Source organism: Plasmodium gallinaceum, assembly GCF_900005855.1.
Source record: "Plasmodium gallinaceum strain 8A genome assembly, contig: PGAL8A_v1_76, whole genome shotgun sequence".
Taxonomy (NCBI): domain Eukaryota; phylum Apicomplexa; class Aconoidasida; order Haemosporida; family Plasmodiidae; genus Plasmodium; species Plasmodium gallinaceum.
Genome location: NW_021628238.1, coordinates 1,720,070 through 1,739,995, shown reverse-complemented (window position 1 = coordinate 1,739,995; position 19,926 = coordinate 1,720,070). Strand labels below are relative to the sequence as shown.

Sequence of the window (19,926 nt, the reverse complement as noted above, 5' to 3'; positions counted from 1 at the left end):
TTTTTTTTTTTTTTTTTTTTTTTTTTTTTTTTTTTTTTTTTTTTTTTTTTTTTTTTTTTGTATTACACATTATTCTGTTTTTATTTTGTAGTTTTATATTATTATTGAAAAAATAAATTATTTACTATTATTTTTTTTTATTTTTACCAATAATTTCTGATATAAAAATTTGGTGATGAGATTTGCTAATTTTTTTTTGAGATTAAAATGGAATACTTAAGTAAGTTTTATATAAAGCACATAGAGAAAAAAAGTGAAGATGAATTTTATGATGATAAAGTTAGAAAAATAAAGATGAAAAATTGTTGTAAAAAATGGAGTAACAGTATGAATAATAAAAATATTATGATTGATTATAAAAAAGAAATTTATGAAAGTTCTTTTTTGAAAAATATGGAGAAAGTATGGTCACTTTTTTTTAATGAAGACAAAAAAGGAAAATTACTACTTCATAAAGAAGAAGAAAATATTTACTCTTTGCCTAATTTTTTAATTATTGATAATATTAACAATAATACTTGTAACAATAAAAATAATAATACTAATAATAATAAATGTGATGATAATCTCATATTAGATGAAAATGATGATGAAAAAATAAGTACAAACAAAAATATTTATCTAAATAAGAAGTTTATCGATATTTATCATAAACATGATCATTCTTACAGTTTTTATCATAAGGAAATTGATGATTTTTTAATTTTACCAGATATATTAACCAATTATAATGAAGAAATCAACGCAATAAAAATATATGATGAAAATTTTAATATGAAGAGCAATTTAATAATAAGCAAAAATGAATTGAGTGAAGATGATAGCGGAAATAATAATATTAATGAAAAAGTTAAAACAAAATTTTCAAATAATAGTATCATTAATAATGAAAATGAAAATGAAAATATCATAAGTTCTAAGGATCTCAATATAATGAGTAATCATCAAAATGATATCTCTGATAATGATAATTAAAAATAATCTATGAAAAAAAAAACTAAATATAAATTCTTCTCTTTTCTTTTTTTTTTTTTTATTCTTTAATATTTTTAAAATTGTTCAATTAAAAACTTCAAAAAAAATTTTTTTTTTTTTTTTTTTTTTCTTTTTAGCAATTTAATCTTTTTTTTTAAATTCATTTAGTATTTACTACTGAAGTGTGTTGTAAAAAATTTGCTATTGGTAAATTAATTTTATATAATTAAAAAAACATCCATCCATAAATACATGCATTTCATAATTATTTGATAAAAATTAATTTACTTCATAAATCTGTTTAACAGGATTAATTTAATTTTTTTTTTTTTTTTTTTTTTTTTTTTTTTATAAAATATATATATATATATATAAATACATGTGTTTTGTTCTATATGTTCATAATAATAATAGGAATATAAAAGAATTTTGGCATATAAAAAAAAAAAAAAAAAAAATTAATAAATAATAAAAAAATTGAAAACATATATAAACAGAAAGAAAGAATAAAAGATGTTGAAAAAAAAAGAAATATTAAAACAATTGAAAAGTTATGGAAAACATATATAATAATAACATTTATGAATTAAAAATATATTTTTACAAATGGATTGATATACTTGAGAAGACAAGTAAGAATAGGAAAATTTTATTTATTTATGGTTTACATAATATTGAAGCTAAAAAAAAAAAAATATAGGGAATAAAGAATTTCATTATGAACAATCAAAAAAAAAAAAAAAAAAAAAAAAGTAATAGTAATGGTATCATATATAAAAGATTGTGTTTAGGTGTGTGCTATATTGAACTAATCATATTAAAAAAATGTAAATGAACGGATTCATAAGATTGAGATAAATGATCAGAAAAAGGAAATAAATTGTTGATTTGAAGGAAGATATGTTTATAATATTTCTGATATTTTACAAGAAATTAGTGTTTTTATAAAAAATAAAAGAAAGAAAATTCTTTTATCCTTTTTAGAGAACAATGGTGATGATTAAGAAAAATTAAATAATGAAAATAATAATATAACTTACAGTATTGAGTAATTAGACATTTACATATATCTTTTTTTTAAGAAAATATTTAAATTATTACACTGATGAAAAAAATTACAAAATATTATATTTTTATAACAATAAAGAATGAATTATTAAGTAAATATAATTTTGATATTGATAATTTTAAAATAAGGAATTGGATTTTTAATAATATATCTTTCTTGTTACCATTAAAAATAATTCATGAAAATGAGAAAAAAAAAAAAAAAAAAAAATATACATAGATAATTTTTTATCAATTGATAATAGAAAAACAAATAGTTTGAAATTAATACAACAACATCATGTATCTTTGTTTCGTTTAAATTCAATAGCAAAAGAAGAAACATAAAAATTTATTATCAAAAATATTAATAAGTAAATAGCTTCCAGATATGCAAGTTCATGTTAAAAGATAAAATAATTATAGTGAAAAAAAAGTGATAATTATTTATTAAATAATTTATCAAAAAATAATTCTATATTGTATTATTTAATTATTATAATAATTAATATAACAATTCAACTTTTTATAGAGAATTATCTTATGATAATAATTTAAATGTAAATAAAGAATTTATTGGATATAAAAACTTGTTAACTGAATATGTTGGTGATATACCAAAAAAAAAAAAAAAAACAAATTAAAATTACATAATTTCCCTTTTATTTTTACGAATAAAAAAAACTAATGTATTTATTTGAAAATTGCTACAAAGATCACCTTTTAGAGAATATTGATGATAATTATTATTATGTTTTAAAAATTGAAAAAGAAAATATAGAAAATGTTTTGATGCATATTCACAATAATGTAAATTTAAAAAATAATAAAAATTTTTTTAGTATACTAAAAAAAAAAATTTTAGTAACAATCATATTCTTACTATTATAAAATTTAACATAAAAAAATTTTTAAGCATTTAGAGAAAAAAAGGAAAAACAAAGAGAAAAGAATATTATTAATTTTTATTTTTTTTTTTTTTTTTTTTTTTTATGTTTCCACTTGTTTAAACATTTTTTTTTTAGTAAATTTTGTATTTTTATAATTTGATATAAATTTTGCTATTTTTTTTTTTTTTTTTTTTCTTCATTTATCCTTTTGGTATTACTTTTTTCCATAATGTTCCTTCAATTTTTTGTTTAAATTTTCAACAAAGGTGTGAACTAATTCGCTTTTAACATTTTTGTCTATTTTAATAAAATTCTCTTTTTTTTTCAGTAAACCATCCTTTGATTTTGTTAAAAAGTGTAAGAAGTTGAAAAATTTTCCTTGATCAAAAGGATTTTGAAATTTTCTCACAATAAAAGGCTGATTATCTTCACCCATTTTTAATTCATATGAAAAAAATTTTTTAGAAGAATACATTTTAAATTTTTCATTTGATGTTATATTTTCTAATATATTAAAAAATGATCGTAAAAAAACACATCCCATAAAATATATTAGTAGTATAGATAATATAATAGCAGTAAGAATTATATAAAAGGAAAGCATATAAAAATTGAAGGAAAATTTTAAAGTTAGCCATATATATATATATAAAATATATAATGAAAAAAGAATATTAGATAAAATCCACATAAGAAATATTCTTGCGTTTTCAATAGCCATACAATTTAAAGTAAATACACAGTGATGATCAAATATCTCTATACATTTATCACAAAAACGGCAATGTTTGGTTCTTAAATTTTTAAATAAAAAACATGTTGGACATAACATGTTAATATCAAATGCTGATATTTCAAATGGCTTAACATCCCATACAATGTTAAGTCTTTCTTTCAATTCAAAAATGTTTTCATTTTTAATTTTTTTTGAAAATTCACACAATTTATTTTCTTTTTCATACCTCTTTATTTCCTTCTTAATATTTTTAATAATATATTCAAAAACGAAATTTTGTTTTGATAAACTATTATTTTCATTAATTTCCTTTTCATTATCATAACTATCTTTATCGTTATCTTCTGCATCCTTCATTTCTTCTTTTTTGCTCTTATATATCTCCTTTGAATTTTCTAAATAACCAGGATTACTTGAGATGGCAAAATAATAAAAAATAAATAGAAAAGGATGAAATATATCTTGCATTATGTTCTTGTATCCTAATTTTACTCTAATCTGCAATTTTTTTTTATTAAAAAAAAATTATGAATAATCTAAAATACTTTTCATTTTTATACACATAGAGGGTATTTTATTAGTATATTACTCATTTTTTTTTTTTTTTATTTGTATAAATAAATGTAGTTATTTTTCTTTTTTTTTTTCATCATTTTTAATTACATAACAAAAATAAACTAGATTCAAGTATAAGTAAGTTAAAACAAGGAGGAATGGATAAATTAAAAGAGCCTTATTTTCTTGATATTTAGAATAAATGTTTAATAAAAAAGATAACTGATTAAAAAAAAAAAAAAAAAATAAATAAATACAATAAATGAATATATTTAAATTAAACATATAAAATGAAAAATTATTTCAAATTAGAGAATGGAAAAAAAGAAGAATTACATTTTTCTTTTTTTTAATTGTATAAGGTCCTATATCACCATTAGGTTCGTATAAATTATATGTTATTCTTTTTCTTTTTTCACACATTTTTTGAGTTTTTTTACATTTCAGAAACTCATATATTTTTGAATTTATATTACTTTTATTTTCTTCAATGAACTCAAGTATTGTTTCCTTAAATGAATTTAAAAATTAGGGATTGTATTAAGATTTTTATATGTATGACATTATAATAATTTCTATAATTACATATTTTTATATTTAAGGTATTTTTTTATAAATTACATGAAATTTTATTTCATTACATAATATATATATATATATATATATATATTATATATATATTTTTTTTTACTTTATTATCAGTTGCTATATCATATATATTTTGATGATTATTTAAAATTAAATATGTAACTGCTTCATATGCATTCCCAATTATAGCTTTATGTAAAACGGAAGATGGATTAGTTGGATGCAATGAATAGAAATTGTTTAGAAAAATTGAAAAAAGTCTAAGAAAAAACATGTTATTATTATAAGCAGACCAATCAAAAACAGAACAATTGTTAAAATCTTTTTCAGTTAATGAAATATTCAAATGTAGTAAATAAAAAAAACATAAAATACTATTATATTGAACACATATTATTAAGCAATTATATCCTTTGTTATCTACTTCATTTAAATTACATCCATATTTCTTTAATAAATAAATCATAAAAATATTATTTGAGCAAACCGCCCAAAAAAGTGGAGTTTGTTGTATGTTTGACTTAATATTTACATTAGCTTCTTTAAAAAAATAAATGAATGAATTTTATGTTTCTTCCTACCATTTATATATATTTTGTATATATTAATGATTAATTATTTTTTTCTTCTTGTAACTTTTTAATATTTATATTAATTTAAAATAAAAGAGATAATATATATATATATATATATATATATATATATTTCTATTTAAATTATTTATATATTTTTTTTTTGCTTTTTTACTATTTTCCAATAGGTAACATACTAAATATATATTATTTAAAAAAACTGCCCAATGTAATAAACTATTTCCTATAAAGACAAAAAAAAAAAAGTAACATACATTTTATAAAATAATATTTGTTGTTATTTCATTTAATTTTTTATTAACCATTTTCATCTTGACAATTAATCAAATTTTTATCTTCTTCTAAAAAGTGATATATTTTTTCATCATTTTGTTTTACTAAATGAAAAATTAATTCTTTTTTATTAATTAATTTATCGCACATATAATTATAATCCATTTTAACAAAAAAACTAAAAGGTTTTTATAATTATAAAATGAATTAAGAAATAATGGACAAAGCTTTCTTTAAATATCATGTATAAAACATTCAATTATATTTATCTTTAATTTTTATTTTTTTTACAAAAACTGTTTAAAACATTTTGTGTTAAATTTTTCAAGAATATTAGAAGTTGCTTATATAAAATAATAATAAATAATACAAAAAGAAAAAAAAAGAAAATAAAATGTTATTTTAAAATAAAGAAATAAAAAAAAAAACAAAAACAAATAAAATTAAAATTATATAAATAAAAGTTTATTTATTTTACTAAAAAAAAAAAAAAAAAAAAAATACATTAATGTGTATTTTCTCTTTAAAATATATTTAATTATAATATAATTATATGAAGTAAATTAAAATTAAACATATAATTTAACACGAATATGCAAATTATTTTTAAGATGGAAAATTTTATTAAAAAATATAAGAATGGAAAATTGTCTTTAAAAAAAAAAAAAAAAAAATTTAAATTAATGTAAATCATAAAGAATCATAAAATTTAGTAAATATTATATTCATATATTATTTTAATTAAAATAAATCAAATAATTTTTTTTTTTTTTTTTTTCCTATTTTCATATAATTTATGGTTTTAAATTTTTATTAAAATAATTTTTCTTGCTATAACATATTTTTATTTATAAAAATTATTTAAATGAAAGAATTTACATTAAAAAAAAATATTTAAATTAGAATAATTAATTTATTCTATATAATTTTTTTTTTATAGGAACCTTTTTTTTTCTGTATTTCATAAATTCATTAATTCATTTTTATCTTCATCAGACTGCCCACTTACTGTCGTTTTATCATCATTGTCTTGGATTACATTATTAATGTTACAACTTTTATTATTAATTAAAATATCTTGATTTTTTTTTTTTTTTTCTTCAGTTGAAAAGGATTCACATTTCTGATTTAAATTAAGTTTTGGTAGTATTATTACATTGTCTCTTTTTTTACGATTTCTTATTCTAATATACTTTTTATTATCATCAAATATATTTTTTTCATTTAGAGTAGAACTATCAAGAGAAATTTTATTTTTTATTATTTCTTTATTGTTTTTTATATTTTCTTTGAAGTTTTTATTTTCTAAAAATTGAACTTTCTCATCATATAAATAATTTGAATCATTTGAATTTTTAATACTTGGAAGTTCAATGGAGATATTTTTATTTTTTATATCTTGGTTTTCCTTTCTTTTAATTAACCTGCTTTCGTAATTTTCTTCATAGCTTTCTTTTATTTTTTTTTTGTCTGTTTTTTTATTTTTTTTTTCCTGTATTTCTTGTACTTGTTTTTCTTTTTTTTCTTCTTTTTCTCTAATTTCTTTTTTTTCTTTTTCCTCTTCTTTTTCTTTTTTCTCTTCTTTTTCTTTTTTCTCTTCTTTTTCTTTTTTCTCTTCTTTTTCTTTTTTCTCTTCTTTTTCTTTAATTTCTTTTTTTTCTTTTTTCTCTTCTTTTTCTCTTTCTTCTTCTTGATTGTTTACTTCATTTTTTTTACATTTATTTTTTTCTCTTCTTTTTGTTTTTTCTTTTTTTTCATTTGTATAACTTTCATCTATATTCATATATTCTTCTATTCCTTTCTCTTTTAATTCTTTTTTGTTTTTTTTTACTTTATCTTTTTTTTTCTTTTTATTCTCTTCTTTTTTATCATTTTTTCTTTTATTTAAATGAAAAAGTTCATCTTTATTGTAATGAAAACTTGGAGAATAACTAAAATTATTTTTTGATTCTTTATCTTTATCTAATATAATGAGTGATGAATTTTTTTCTCTAATTTTATTAGAATTATTTTCTTCACAATCTTTTGTAATTGTATCAACTGTGAAATTGTCATTTATATTTATTTTGTTATTCACATCTAAATTAAATAAATCAATATGATATTAAAAAAAAAAGAAAAAAATAAATATATGAATAACATATAAATTACCTTTTTTACTATTTATTAATGTATCTAAAATTAATCTTTGTGGTATATTTGATACAGATGCTCTTTTTAATTTTAAATTGTAAACAACTTGTTTTACACTATCTCTATTATCCTGATTTATTTCATTTTTATTATTCATTATCTCAGGAGATACAACTGTTTGTTCTTCATTCTGAGAATTATCTTTAATTGCAATGTAAAAAAATTAAATAAAATGAAATAATGTTTTTTAAAAGTTAATAAATAAATACAATTATAATAAGAATAAGCATATCCTTAATAAAAATAAGACAAAATAATTTTTATAAAAATGTAGATTAAATTATAAAGTTACCTAATGTAAAATAATTAAAAAAATTTGTTATTTTATCAAAATAATTCTCTGTTTTATCTTCATTTTCCTTTTTTTCCATTTTAAAAATAATAAAAATGAAAATGTTTTTCTTTTCTTATGCTACGTAAGTTTTATATAAATATAAACAGAATGACAAAAAAAAAAAAAAAAAAAAAAAAAAACAGTTTTAATATTTTGTCTTCAAATTTTTTAAAAAAAGTTTTATCATTTAATTAGATATATATTAACGTACTTTACAAATCAAAGAAGATTTTTTTTTTTTTTTTTTTTTTTTTTTNAATAAAAATGAAAATGTTTTTCTTTTCTTATGCTACGTAAGTTTTATATAAATATAAACAGAATGACAAAAAAAAAAAAAAAAAAAAAAAAAAACAGTTTTAATATTTTGTCTTCAAATTTTTTAAAAAAAGTTTTATCATTTAATTAGATATATATTAACGTACTTTACAAATCAAAGAAGATTTTTTTTTTTTTTTTTTTTTTTTTTATAAAGGTGTGCGTGTAGTAACTTCATTTTAAGAATAGAAAAAAAAAAATGTTTCTATAACATTTTTTTATATATACACATTTGAATTGGTAATGAATTATGAAAATATGACATTATACACAAGAAAAAAAAAAGATATATTAAAAAAAAAAATTTTCATAAAATATTATTTAAATAATTCTTTATTTTAATACTATTAAACTTATGTAAAATATAAAACATGCACTCAACAAAAAAAAAAAAAAGTTTCTACTTTCCATATACTTTTTTGTTAGGTTAATGTAAAACATGTTTTGATAAATTTAAATTTACAATATAGTAAAAAAAACTTTTTACAAAAATTGTAAGAAAAAATAATAAGATGTAGCAAGATAAAAATAAGTCTACAAGTATTAACAGTTTTTAAAACAACTTCTTAAAAATAAATTTTCTTGAATCTATAAATTAACTACATTAAAAATAATAAAAAAAAAAAAAAAAAAAATTAATATTATAGTCTAGAGGAATTATTTAAATTTTGGTGTAATTTCAATTTTATTTTAAAATTTTTCAATAAATAAAAAATATGATATTTATATTTCAAATTTTTATTTTTTAATTGTACATATTTAAAGCAGCTTATGAAATTGTAACTTAAAACAGGATAACACAACAAATACAAAAATTAAAGTTTTACATTCGAATACTAAACATTTTTATTACTATATTTTTACAATAGTTTTTATAAAAATTTATTATGTAGTTATTAAAAATTTAACAACACTTTAAATTTATCTTTTATATATTATTTTTACACTTTACTATTTAAACAAAAAATAAGTACAATTAAGAAAAACATACACAATGATTTATAAAAAATATGTTCTTTTTTTTTATATTTTAGTTTTTCAAATTATTTTACTACATTTTAGTATATATATATTTTTCTTTTGTATTAATAAAAAGTAATTTTTGTGATTTGAATTTCAATTCTTAAAAATAGTACTCTTTTTTTTTTTTTTTCGTTTACAAAAAGAAAAAAAATTAACTGAATATTTTAGAATAGTATTTTTATTTAAAACAACTGAAGTAATTTTTTTTTTTTTATCTACCTGAATATTTTTTGTTTATATATAAAAAAAAATTTATTTGTATTTGTATTTTATTTTATTTTGTTTTTTTTTTTTTTTAATCTTTCTTCTTAAATAAATATATTGTATATTTTATTAAAACTAGTAATATTATATCTCTTAAGGAAATTAACACAAGTATTTCTTTGAGTAAATATTTCAGTAATTTTTGCTTTTTTATTTTATATTTAAAAATATTATAAATGAAAAGTGAAAATAATTTACAGCTATTTTTTTATTTTTATAAATTAAAAAAAAAAAAAAATATAGAGACAGGGTGTGAAAAATAAAAAAATGTATTTTTTTAGTAGAGAACTAAAAATCAAAAGGAAAACTATCAATATTAATTGTAAAATGACTAATTAAATAATATTAGATAATTTATTATAAAAACTTTATAAAATTTTTTATTTCGTTCTCTAATTAAGCTTTGATAATGCAAATAAAAATGCTTAAATAAAAATGAAGCATTGAAGGGATTATTTTATTCAATTATTATTAATATATTTTTTATTAATGTATCTGTTTTTATTTATTGAAAGAATTCTTTACCTTTACTAATTTGCTTTTTTTAAGTATCATTATTTATTTTGTATTATTTCAATTAATTATGTGTTAATTTTTTATCAATTGATTTCTTAAACTTATTTTTTCTAAAAAATTTTCTTTTTTGACGAAAAAAAAAAAAATTATACTATTATAGATTTCTTAATTCTTTTTTTTTTTTTTTTTTTTATACAATTAAGAAACAATATTTAATTACAAAATAGAAAAAATGTTTGATTAATTCTTAATTTTAAAAAATTTATAAATTTTTTTTTTTAACTTATATGTTATACTAATTATAAAATATGGTGAATTATGATGATATTACTCAGACTTTATTAATAGAACGAATAAAAATTCAATATGACTCAAATAGTCAGTGGAACAAATATTTAAAATATAGTTTGAGAAATCCTCACTGTTTCATATATCCAGATATATCTCATTTTAATAATTGTAATATTATTAAAATGAAATGTTCTATATTTTATAAAACTTTTATTATTATCTATGCATATTTTGCTAATATATGTATTTTTTTTATTTTAAATATAAAACTTTTTTTTTTTTTTTAGTTAATAAAGATTTTGATTACTTTAATTCCACCTTTTTATCAAAAGGATATAAAATAAAAAATATTGATAAATTAAACAAAGATTATAATGAGGTATAATTATAATTATATCTACATTTTTCTCTTATTTTATTTTTAATGTATATTGTTTTTCTAATTTATCTAATACACATATTTATTCTTATCTATAAAAGAAATTTTACTAGAAGCAAGATTAGTTGAATTAATATCATTAAAAGTGTACTAATAAGTTTAATTAAAATTATATATTAAACAAAAATGAGTGTACATTTATATATATATATAGTACTAATAAATAAAAAGATATATAATTTCCTATTTTCATATAGCCTGTTTTAATTAATTTATGTAAATATTTAATTAGTATTATTTATATAATTAAAATGTTTTTTAATTTTTCTATATATTAATATACAGGATAATAGTGAAAGATATTTATTTGAAATTGAAAAATACGATGAAAAAAATTTTAGTGAAGATAATGACGCATTAATAAGAAAAGTTGTTTATTTATTTAAAGAATGTATGTATTATTTTATGAGCTTTAATGAAAATGATGGACAAATTTTAGAAAAATGTAAAAATTCAAATAAAAAAGATATAAAACATAGTAGTGAATACGAGTTGTTTAAAAGCTTAAATGATTGCATAATACAACTACATGATTCCAAAAAAAAAAAAAATCAAGCATTAATTATGACTAATGAATTTTGTGGTATTTTTACACCAAAATATGTCAAGTTAACAAAATATTCTGAACAATTTAAAAACTTATTAAAAGAAAATAATATTAATTTTTCTGATATGTTTAATGAAGAAATAAAAAATAATGAATTTTATAAAAAAAAAAAACAACATTTTGATAACTTGAAAAATTCTGAATTCATTCCGTTAACAAAGGGAGAGATTTCTTTGGCTAGTAAGAATAGTATTATAAAAAATAACTTAATGACTAAAAAAAAAAATGAAGAAAATAACAACAGTGAAAATGAGGAAGTTAATAAAGTTATATTAAACGGTCAAGTAGATCTAAAAGGTGGTAAATACGAAAAAGAAGAAACATCTGATAAAATAAAGAGACAAAATGAAAATGATTTAAATGTAAAGAAAAAAGAAAAAAAAAAAGAAAAAGAAAAAAAGAAAAGAAAAAAAAATGAACATTCTGAAAATAAAAAAAATTGTTCTACTAATTTGAATATTTCTATAAAAGAAAATAATAATATTATCAAAGATAAAAGTGATTGTAGCAATAAGGAAGAGGACGATAATAATATAAAGAAAAAAAGACATAGAAAAAATGATGAAAAAAAAAAAATTAAAAATGAAATAAATAGGAATGAAGAGACGAAAGAAAATATATGTAAAGAAATAAAAGGACTAGATATGATCCTTTATGAAAATGAGGAAATATGTAATTATTTAAATATAAAAAATGAAAATATTGATGTAAATAAAAACGAAGATTTTACAAAAAATACAAAAATTTTTAATTTATTAAATAAAAATATGAATTCGGATGATTATATATATAAAGAAATAAAGGATGATTTTATGAAAGAAATAAATTTACCAAATAATTTCAATTATGATATAAATGTAATAGAAATATATGAAAAAGATATTAAAAATTTTTATAAATGTGTAGTTAAATATATAAATAAAAAAAGAGAAAAATTAAAAATATATTATATCATAAGTAATTTTTTGTTTTTTTTTTCAAAAATGTATAAGAATTACATTAATTTTGATGATAATATTCATAAGGATATTAACAGGAATTTTGATTATAAGACTATAATAATACAAGGTAACATTTTACCATATAATTTTTTTATTCTCCTAAAAGCTTTGCATTTAATGAGTTTATATGATGTCATTAAAAATTTTTTTATAACCGTAAGTTATGATGAAAGAAAAAACAAATGTCTACATTTTTTAAACTTAACAGAAAATAGGTTTTATGAAAATTTTAAGAAATTTGAAAAAAATATAAAAACTAATTTTGTATATATTTATAAGTTTTTACAAAATATGATTCCAGTAAATAAATATTTAATAACACAAGGAAAACTATATAGGCATATGGAAAATATTCCTTTTTCTTTTGAGAATAATGACTTTTTACAAATAACATATAACAAGTCTTATGATAATAAGGATATAGTGTTATATGATGAAAATAATGAAGAATTTACAGATGAAAATCATACATTAGGAAAAAACTTAAATAATATTAGTAATAATAATGCATTACGTAATTATAATTACATAATTTATGATTCTAATAATATTCATAAAAAATTACACAATATAAAAAATTATTATAAAATAATAGATGATAAAGAAATGCATAAACTAATGAAGGATCTTACTGATTTTAATGATAATTATGCAAAAAATTTATTAAAAGAAAATAAAATATTATTTCTATTAGATTTATATGAAAAAAATCTTGTTTTTCCGAATATATTATTTAATTCTATTTTTTTTGATTCATATATTTCTTTAATTTATATTAATTATATAAATAATTTTACAAAAAATATAGAGAATTTCAAACATATCCCATTATTTAAACCTTCATATGTTAATTTATTAGTTCAACATATAATAAAAAAAAAAAATGAAAAAAAATTAAAAAAGACAAAAGCAAGGAATGTACACACTGTGGATAAACTTTGTAACAATTTTTTTAAAAATTCTTTCAATAAAATATTAAATGCAAAAATAAAAGAAGGTATTGATAACACTTCGTTAAATAATTTAAAAAAAGAAAAAATAAATAAAGAAAAAGAGACAAAAGAAGAAGATGATCAAAATAATGATAAAAATAAATTAAATAATAATAATGAATACGATGAAAATGCTATTAAAACTGATCATGTAAAAACAAATGAAAATAAAATAGAATGTGAACAAAATAATGAAAATAATTTACAAGTTACAGAAAACAATCTAATTATAAATGAAGCAGTAATAAAAAAAAAAGATTATGATAATTTAATTATATGTATATTTGTATTTATTAATGAAAATTCTCATACATTTAATGAAGAAGAAAAGGAAATTCGTGAACTCATATTGTATGTTTTAAAATCTAAAGAAAACTTAATTGAAAATAATAAAATTAAGTATGTATTTAAATACAGAAATAATATAAATGATGTTATTACTTTAAGTGAAATCGAGATAAGAAGAAATGATTATTGTCAAATATATATAATAGGTTTAGTACTAAATAATAATATATCTAATAAAAATTTGCAAACTGACTTAAATAATTTATATAACTTAAATCAGACATTACATCAAAAATATGATACAATAAGTTTTGACATTAAAACAAAAGTTTTTACATTTTATTGGATATATGAAGTTCATATATATGGTTCTATATTTTTAAAAAATAAAGAAATAAAACATATGATAAAAAAAGTTGATAATACATATCAATTACCATATAATGTACAGGTTAATATATAATTACATTTACTTTTTATATTATATACTTATTTATTTTTTTTTTTTTTTTTTAAACAGACATATATATTTTAATATTTTAAGATGCTTTTATTTTTTTATTTTAACTTTTTTTTTTTTTTAGTGGAAGAACAAATTATTATGGGGTTATTATCTCTATATAATTCAGGATAGTGTAAATAGTAATTACACAGATGAAATCATTGAGAAATTAAATGAAGAAGGGATAAATATAAAACTGTGTAATGAAGAATTTGATGCTAAAATAGTAGAAAATGATATAAATGAAATTCTAGATTTACATAATTTAGAATTTAATGATTTGAAATGTATGGAAAATAATATATTTATGAATATTATATTTTTAATAGAAAATGGACATTTGACTTATTTTACCTTTATTAATACAGATAATGTATATATAAATCAAAGAAATAATTATATTTCAATTCAAATTTTTAAGTCAAAAATAACTTTTCCATCATTTAATTTAAACACACCTTTATTAAATGATTCTTGGTTAAAAGATGTTTTATCTAAACAAACTTTATTACCTTTTAAAGATTATTATTATAAATTTTAAATGTATTATTTCTTATTTTTTATTTATTACATGTAGATTTCAATAACTTTTTATTTGGTATTATGATGTTTATCTTTTTTAGCTTTGATATTAAAAATGTTAAAAAAAAAAAAATACAATACATCCTTAATACAAATTAGAACAATAATTCTTTAAAGTCTACTTTTAATATATTTTAAAAAAAAACTTTTTTTTTTACATAAACAAAAATTAACATTATATTTAAAAAAAAAAAAAAAATCAAATTTTTATAATTTTTTAAAAAATAAAGAAACAATAAAACACTTTATGACATACATTAAAACTTAAAAAAAAATGTTCATTTTAAATTAAAACATTTAGGATCTAAAAAAAAAAAAAAAAAAAAAAAAAAAAAATTAATTTTACTTTTTAGAATTTTTTTCTTTTTACTTCTTTTTCTTTTCAAAAAATTATGTTAACAAAAAAAATTTTTAGTATTCTTTGTTATTATATATATGATACTTTAATTACTTATTATTTTATTCATCCCTTAAAATGTATTATTTTTGCTTATTTTATTCTATTATATTTATTTTTTTTTTTACACATTTTTCATCTTTTTTTTTTTTTTTTTTTTTTTTTTTTTTTTTATTTTTTTTTTTTTTTTTTTTTTTTTTTTTTTTTTTTATTTCTGAATCTTTTTTTTCATATTTCTTTTGTTCCTTTTTCACTATCATAAAACTACGTATTCTTTTAATTATATATTATTTATTTATATGTTCTAAAAAAAAAATAAAAAAATATATATGAATTTACATATGTATATATAAAAGGATTATAATAATGATAATAAAAAAAAAAAAGAAAAAAAAAAAAAAAAAAAAATTATATACTTTTTTTTAATGGAAATGAAATACCAATAAAATTTTTTCTTTTTGTAGAGTAATTTGATGGTGTATTGCTTTTTGAATCATTTTTTTTATTATGAATACTACTTGAACTATTACTATTTGTTGCAATACTAGATTTGTTATTTTCATTCTTCGTATGAATATAATTATTTAAAAAATTTATTTTTGTCGTTGAATCTTTTAATTTTTGATCAGGAGAAGTTTTTGTTAAATTATTTTTGTCTGTTTTTGTTTTGGATTCAAAAGTTGAACTTATACTTCTTTCATATACATAATTTTTTTTTTTTTCTAAATTAGAAGGTACTTTATAAAACATTTTATTAATTTTAGTTTTATTTAAATTATTATTGTACATATTTTCTAATTTTTTTTTTTGCATTAATACATGAGGATCCTTTGAATTTCCATCAACTGCATCTTTTTGATTTTCATATTTTTTTACTAATGCCCTTACATCTGTTTTACTTCTTAAAAATGATTTGTTAGTACTTCTAAGTATATTAACATTGTTATCATCATCTATTTTGCACTTTTCATTTGATTTTTCTTTCAATAAGCAATTTGTTTGATTTTCTTCTTTATAAGATGGTATGTTTTTTTTTAAAAAAATTAATTTATTTTCGCTTATTTCGTCATTACTTTTTTTTTCATTTTTTATATTATAAAACAGTTCTCTATTTTTTATGTTATTATCATAATTTAATTTACATTCACTTTCTATTTCTTTTACTTCTTCTTGTGTGTTTCTTTCTTTATAACAATGTTGCCAATCATTGTTATTTTTATTTTTATTATCTTCATAAGTTTCATTCTCATATTCAGAATTCATTCTATTATTGTAATTTTCATTTCTCATTTCATTATTTATAGTACTTTTGTAATGATAATTGTTACATCTTTCATTTTCATTATTATCCATTTTGTTGTAATCATAATTTTTATTTTGATTATAATCAATATTACATATGTTTCTTTCCTCTTTATATGTTACTTGGTCATTATAATTATAGATATACTTATTTTCATTTATTTCATTATTTTTATTAAATTTATTATGGAATATGTTTAAACAATCCTTTTTATCATATATACACTGGTTATATTCTTGTGAATTCTCATGAATGATATCATTTGTTATTATATTTTTTGAATTACAATCTGAATTGATTTTATTATTATTATTATTATTATTATTATTATTATTATTATTATTATTATTATTATTATTATCATTTCCTTTTAATTCTTTTTTATTCTCATTTTGTGTTATTATATAAGATGAAAAATTATTAATAGGATTATATTTCGTATATAATTCATTCATATTTACGTTTTCAATGGTCTGATTTCTTAGAAATATGTTATGACTAATAAAAGTTAATTCATTAGATTTTTTGTTTTCTATCTTATCTTCTTCTGTATTTGCATTTTTGTTTGAAAAATTAATTTTATTTTTTTCTTTATCTAATATATGCATTTCTTCTCTGCTGTTTTTATCATGTATATTATTATCACCATCATCTTTTATTCGTTCAGTAATACTGTTTTTCAATAAATGTTCATTATTCTTATTTTTTTCACTATTTATTACAACTTCTTTATTTTCATTTATTAATTTTTTTTCATTATTATTATTATTATTATTATTTGTGCTTTCTTCTTTATTATTAGATGTATTATTATTTTCAATATTCTTAGGAATTCTATACATCATACAAAGAAAGTTGTAATCAGAAATAAAATCATTATTTTTAATGTCATTGAGTAAATCGACATTTTCTAATTCATTTACATACTCTATAATTGTTTCTTTTAGATGTTCAAATTGGTTATTATTAAAAGAAATTTCATTGATATTAATCATTTTTAAAGATTCTAAAAAATCTCTTTTTTTTTTTATTATATCATCAACAGATAAGTCAAAATTATTATATATAATTTCAGAATCAAAATTTGCATATAAACTAAATACATTTTTATATGAGTTAAAAATAGAATTTTCCTTTTCTTTAAGATCATTATGTTCATTTAGAAATTCTTCAAAAGAAAAATTTAATGAATAAAAATCAGGAGAAAAATTTACATTAACATTGCCAATGCAGTTTCTTAAATCTTTATTTAATAAGAGCTCAATTTTTTTATAATAATAAAGCAAATTATGATTATAATTTTTAATAATTTCATGATATATATATGCTAATAGGATTAAGGGATTATTTTTTCTAATACCGTAAAAAATTAATTGAATAAAAAATAAATACTTATTCATAAAATCCATTTTATTTTTATTTATTTTTTCAATTTCTTCTTCGGTATATATTTGTTTTTCCTTTTTATTATTTATTTCTTTTTTATTTTCCTCATAATCAATTTTCATTGAAATATCAACTTTTTCTTCTACATTCAAATTTTCATAATATGTTATATGTGACCCATAAATAGAATAATCAGAATTATAACAGTTAATATCATTTTCGTCATTATTTTTTCCGTTGCATATTTTTTTATTGTATAATTCATTATTATCTATTTCTTTGTATTTCTCGTTATTTTCATTCTCAATTTTCCTTTTTCTTCTTTTTTCTTTTTCTATTTTACATAGATATATATCATATTTACTTAAATTTAGAAATAATATATGTAAAATCCTATATACAAAATTATTTTCTTTAGTATTTTCTTCATATATCTTATTAATAATTTTTTTATATATTTTATTTAAAATTTTTATATATGTATTAATATAAATATAAAAATCACTAGTATCACTTAAATCATCTAGTAATATTTTATTATTTTTCATTATATCAAAACCCAAATTAAATGAAACATTACACACATATTCTAACAATTTCGAATGGTTAGTTAAAAATTCTCTACCTAACAAATTATTTAGTATACTAGTTACTAAACTTCTAGCAATATCTCCATTTTTAAAAAGATAAATATATTTATTTGTATGTATTACTTTTGTGTATATACTTAGACAAACAATAGTATTAATAAAAAAAAAAGAAAAATGTTCGAATGAAAGTTTAGCTATACAACTTTTTTTTTTCATTAAAATATCTACTAATAAAACAGCACTTAAAATTGCATTAAAATGAATAAATGAAGATTTTAAATCCTTTCCAAAACTTTTTTGAAATAAATATCTTAATGCATAATTAGCTCCTTTAATAAGAATAATAAATAAGTTAAAATTTTTAAAAATATAATTCCCATTTTCCGTTAATATAAAATTCCCATTTTTACTTTTTTTTCCTACTTGAACAATATTATCAACAATTAGTTTACACACCTAAAATAAAAAAAAAAAAAAAAAAAAAAAAAATATTTTATATATTAATCACCTTATAAATTTAATATAATTAAAAAAACAAAATAGCAAAAAAAAAAAGAAAAATATTTTATATATTAAAAACCTTATAAATTTAATATAATTAAAAAAACAAAATAGTAAAAAAAAAAAAAAAAAATTATAAGAATTTAAAATTAATTTTACCTTTGAAATTGTTTCTACATTATTGGAATATAAAAAAGATGTTAAATAAACAAATCTAAAGTATATAATTGAATTATTATAATAATTTGAACCTTCTATTTTTTCATTATTTTTTGATTCTAATATATGAAATAATTCCTTCGATTTAGAATAATTATTCCCATCTATTGAAAAATTTAAATTATTTGATATACTAGTGTAAGAAATCTGGTTATTTATATAATCCTCATTTATTTTATTAATTTCAATTTCTTCTATTTTCTTTTTTATTTCTAAAATTTCTTCAACGTTTTTATTAAATTCACTTACATAACCTAATAAAAAAGGGATATAAAAAATAGGCATATAAAAATATAATATAAAATTAAGATAAATAAAATAATAAAATAACTGAAATACCTTCTACTTCTTTTTTTATTGATGCTCTTTGATTTGCATTATTCTTAATATAATTAACTAAAGCAGTATTTTCTTCATCTTTTAAATTTTCTATAAAATATTTATATATATGCAGAAAAAGAGACAAAAAAAAAAAAAAAGAAAAAAAAACAAAGAGAAAGAAAAATAAATTTTAAATTAAAAAAAA

General features: G+C 16.5%; 5 protein-coding genes and 1 pseudogene across 6 annotated transcripts in view; 3 read left to right on the top strand and 3 right to left on the bottom strand.

Moving 5' to 3' along the window:
• Positions 1 to 207: 207 nt before the first annotated feature.
• Positions 208 to 1,120, top strand: PGAL8A_00234600 (conserved Plasmodium protein, unknown function; the record flags this gene model as incomplete). The annotated part of the gene is made up of 2 exons (XM_028671072.1): positions 208 to 937; positions 1,113 to 1,120. 2 exons carry the CDS (start codon positions 208 to 210, stop codon positions 1,118 to 1,120), a joined length of 738 nt encoding a protein of 245 aa, XP_028527762.1.
• Positions 1,121 to 1,528: 408 nt separating this feature from the next.
• On the top strand, positions 1,529 to 2,945 carry PGAL8A_00234550 (annotated as a pseudogene). The gene is given in 13 exon segments: positions 1,529 to 1,655; positions 1,658 to 1,703; positions 1,705 to 1,799; positions 1,801 to 2,051; positions 2,053 to 2,132; positions 2,134 to 2,261; positions 2,264 to 2,366; positions 2,368 to 2,450; positions 2,453 to 2,513; positions 2,516 to 2,639; positions 2,642 to 2,699; positions 2,702 to 2,885; positions 2,888 to 2,945. Coding segments are annotated over 13 exon segments (1,398 nt in total).
• A 181-nt stretch (positions 2,946 to 3,126) lies between these two features.
• DHHC5 (palmitoyltransferase, putative) lies at positions 3,127 to 5,822 on the bottom strand (the record flags this gene model as incomplete). The annotated part of the gene is made up of 6 exons (XM_028671071.1): positions 3,127 to 4,146; positions 4,312 to 4,425; positions 4,540 to 4,713; positions 4,895 to 5,331; positions 5,539 to 5,607; positions 5,687 to 5,822. The coding sequence occupies 6 exons, from the start codon at positions 5,820 to 5,822 to the stop codon at positions 3,127 to 3,129; spliced, it is 1,950 nt and encodes a 649-aa protein (XP_028527761.1).
• A 796-nt stretch (positions 5,823 to 6,618) lies between these two features.
• PGAL8A_00234400 (conserved Plasmodium protein, unknown function) lies at positions 6,619 to 8,221 on the bottom strand (the record flags this gene model as incomplete). The annotated part of the gene is made up of 3 exons (XM_028671070.1): positions 6,619 to 7,736; positions 7,809 to 7,991; positions 8,143 to 8,221. The coding sequence occupies 3 exons, from the start codon at positions 8,219 to 8,221 to the stop codon at positions 6,619 to 6,621; spliced, it is 1,380 nt and encodes a 459-aa protein (XP_028527760.1).
• Positions 8,222 to 10,610: 2,389 nt separating this feature from the next.
• PGAL8A_00234300 (translation initiation factor EIF-2B subunit related) lies at positions 10,611 to 14,963 on the top strand (the record flags this gene model as incomplete). The annotated part of the gene is made up of 4 exons (XM_028671069.1): positions 10,611 to 10,782; positions 10,881 to 10,972; positions 11,318 to 14,371; positions 14,505 to 14,963. 4 exons carry the CDS (start codon positions 10,611 to 10,613, stop codon positions 14,961 to 14,963), a joined length of 3,777 nt encoding a protein of 1,258 aa, XP_028527759.1.
• A 725-nt stretch (positions 14,964 to 15,688) lies between these two features.
• Positions 15,689 to 19,926, bottom strand: part of PGAL8A_00234200 (conserved Plasmodium protein, unknown function) — a gene marked incomplete at both ends in the record, with an annotated part of 11,539 nt that continues 7,301 nt past the window's right edge. Inside the window, 4 exons of the mRNA XM_028671068.1 lie at positions 15,689 to 15,705; positions 15,818 to 19,136; positions 19,341 to 19,654; positions 19,740 to 19,829. Of these exons, the coding sequence (XP_028527758.1) occupies positions 15,689 to 15,705; positions 15,818 to 19,136; positions 19,341 to 19,654; positions 19,740 to 19,829 (3,740 nt within the window). The remainder of the gene's footprint in view (positions 15,706 to 15,817; positions 19,137 to 19,340; positions 19,655 to 19,739; positions 19,830 to 19,926) is intronic.